The 1,894-nt window shown below is 32.7% G+C and overlaps 2 protein-coding genes across 2 annotated transcripts; both read right to left on the bottom strand.

Annotated features, from left to right (window-relative positions):
• Positions 1 to 200: 200 nt before the first annotated feature.
• Positions 201 to 410, bottom strand: K441DRAFT_541213 (uncharacterized protein; the record flags this gene model as incomplete). Its single annotated transcript, XM_067642633.1, has 1 exon — positions 201 to 410. A coding segment is annotated over one exon (210 nt), but the record flags the coding sequence as incomplete, so codon positions are not given.
• Positions 411 to 927: 517 nt separating this feature from the next.
• K441DRAFT_540120 (uncharacterized protein) lies at positions 928 to 1,104 on the bottom strand (the record flags this gene model as incomplete). Its single annotated transcript, XM_067642583.1, has 1 exon — positions 928 to 1,104. A coding segment is annotated over one exon (177 nt), but the record flags the coding sequence as incomplete, so codon positions are not given.
• Positions 1,105 to 1,894: the final 790 nt, after the last annotated feature.

Below are 1,894 nucleotides of genomic sequence, written 5' to 3'. Positions count from 1 at the left end.
TTTATAAGAGTAGTTGGAGTATAAAACCTATATATGCGCTTACTAATTGCGAGCCTTTTATTCCCAAGGTAGATAAAGTATATTTTTGGTCTTTTCTCCTTATATAAGGATGACTTTGCCCTCTTTAGCGCTTTAGCCGCTTCTAAAATCTTAGCATCTTCTTTAATCTTAACTTAGCTAAGGGCGATACCTATTCTAAACTATCTCAAGTAATGACTTGCTCTACCTTCCTTAATATTATAGTAATCTACGACCGCATTAATGGCATTATTGCCTCTATATATTTTATCTTCTAGTAACGTGCTAAGTAGCGTTATAATTACGTTAGTAAGGCGTTTATGTTCGACCGATTTGTTATCGCTACATTTTAAGGTTGCTTTAATATCCTCACTAAATATAACCTCAGAAAGTTACTGCTTAATATTAATTATAGCTTATTTATTGTCCTAATTCTTAATATTTTCTAATAGCGCATTTCTCTAACGTTACCTTTTATTCATAATTTCTCGGCTAAGCTCTTAGGATTCTATACTTCCTACGGTTTTATACTTAAGGCTAAGCTTTAGCTTATTTTAAACTTTAATTAAAGAACAAATACGCGGGTTCTTGTTTACCGATTAGGATTATTCTATTATTAAGTGCTATAGCCGCCACAGGTTAATTAATTGGCTTATTTAGCATACTGCTTTTATTAACTTTTCCCAAGGCTTTAAGCCTTAAACGATTGCCTATATATCTACGCCAATACACCACGGAAGGTAGTGCTTTAAAAATGTTTAAGCGTCGGCGTGCTACATTATTAGGTTCTAAAGGGCGTTATTTATATTACCTAGGTAGTATAGACGTTAGAAAGGTTTTAGTAGAACTAGCTCTATATAATAGAACTTACTATTTTTATTAAATGCCTTACCTGCGCCATAATGGAGACTATATGGGCATAAGTATTACTAGTTCTCTATAAGTATAAGGAAAGGAATAGGGTAGAAAGGGAATATACGCTTCTTTTATGCTAAACTTAGGTATAATCTTATAAGGCCTGCCTTCTAGGTCGCGAATAAGTATAATTATTATATATTGGTAGCATAGGTTAAGAAGAGCTTTAGGTTAGCTTACTGTATAAAGGCCTAGCTATAGTAAGAAATAGACTTATATCTAATGTCGCCTAACTATATATCTCTTTTTTATTATAACTAAGTTGGTTTTAAGAACTAGGGCGAGATCCTCTACGTCTATAACGGGCTTTTCTTACTTCTTATTACTTAAGCTATGTTTCTTTACCAGTTTCCAAAGTACCTAAAAAAGTTATTTTAGCTCCGCCTTACTTTACTAGGCTAAAGGGTTAACTAGGAACGTAATTACCTTATATATCTAGCAGGTTAATTTACTAGCAATTTTCTAACTAGTTGCTCTCTTATATATAAGGCGATAGTACTTTTAGTATATACTAAGCGAGCTAGAAAGCTTTATCCTGCACTATTTCCTACCCCCCTTCCCTTATTTTTAATTTAGGAGCTAGTTAAAAAAGCTATAAAGCAGCTAAAGCAAGAGGACTTAGTATATTTTCTTAGGGTCTTTCCTTATATAGGTGTAGTATTTAGAAATTATTAGCTCTAGGTTAAATCTAAAAGAAAGCCATAAAATAGGTTATTACTTACTAATACTATTAATCTTTAATACGGTTAAGGAGATTTGTACTACTATTAGCGTAGTTCTATATCGTAAAATTGGATTCCTTAAACTCTTCTAACTGTTTAAGATAGTATTTTAGTAGATAGTCTTAATCCTTATAAAGCCATACTTAAGCGGGCGCTTTGCAAGCATCGTTAGATTTAGTAATACTATTAGCGTTATAGTTAATGCTACTATTGGCGTCGCAGTCGGCGTTACTATTAGC

This window comes from Cenococcum geophilum (assembly GCF_001692895.1).
Source record: "Cenococcum geophilum 1.58 unplaced genomic scaffold K441scaffold_5, whole genome shotgun sequence".
NCBI lineage: Eukaryota > Fungi > Ascomycota > Dothideomycetes > Gloniales > Gloniaceae > Cenococcum > Cenococcum geophilum.
This window is presented reverse-complemented; position numbering and strand designations above follow the sequence as displayed.